Source organism: Haliaeetus leucocephalus, unplaced genomic scaffold, assembly GCF_000737465.1.
Source record: "Haliaeetus leucocephalus isolate CR32 unplaced genomic scaffold, Haliaeetus_leucocephalus-4.0 Scaffold840, whole genome shotgun sequence".
In the NCBI taxonomy this organism is placed as follows: domain Eukaryota; kingdom Metazoa; phylum Chordata; class Aves; order Accipitriformes; family Accipitridae; genus Haliaeetus; species Haliaeetus leucocephalus.
The window spans coordinates 1,400,445-1,400,682 of NW_010973276.1; the positions used below are offsets into that span (position 1 = coordinate 1,400,445).

The 238-nt window shown below is 76.5% G+C and overlaps 1 protein-coding gene across 1 annotated transcript in view; it reads right to left on the reverse strand.

The window, feature by feature from the left end:
* The window catches only part of ADRBK2 (adrenergic, beta, receptor kinase 2), a 71,854-nt gene extending 71,670 nt beyond the window's left edge, over positions 1-184 (reverse strand). The window contains exon 1 of the mRNA XM_010582049.1: positions 54-184. Within this exon, the coding sequence (XP_010580351.1) occupies positions 54-166 (113 nt within the window). The 5' untranslated portion in view covers positions 167-184. The remainder of the gene's footprint in view (positions 1-53) is intronic.
* Positions 185-238: the final 54 nt, after the last annotated feature.

Genomic DNA, 238 nt, shown 5'->3' on the forward strand with positions numbered 1-238 from the left:
CGGGAGCGGGGAGGCCGCCGGGCAGGGGCCGGGACTCCCGGGCCGGGCCGTACCTGGGCTCGGGCAGGGTGATCTTCTTGCTGGCCCTGGCCGCCGGGGTGCTCTTGCTCTTCTCCATCGCCATCAGGTAGCTGACATCGGCCAGCACCGCCTCCAGGTCCGCCATGTTCCCGCTCCCGCCGCCGGGCTGCAGATGGAGGCTCCGCCGGGGGCAGCCGCCCCCGAGGCGGGCGGGCGG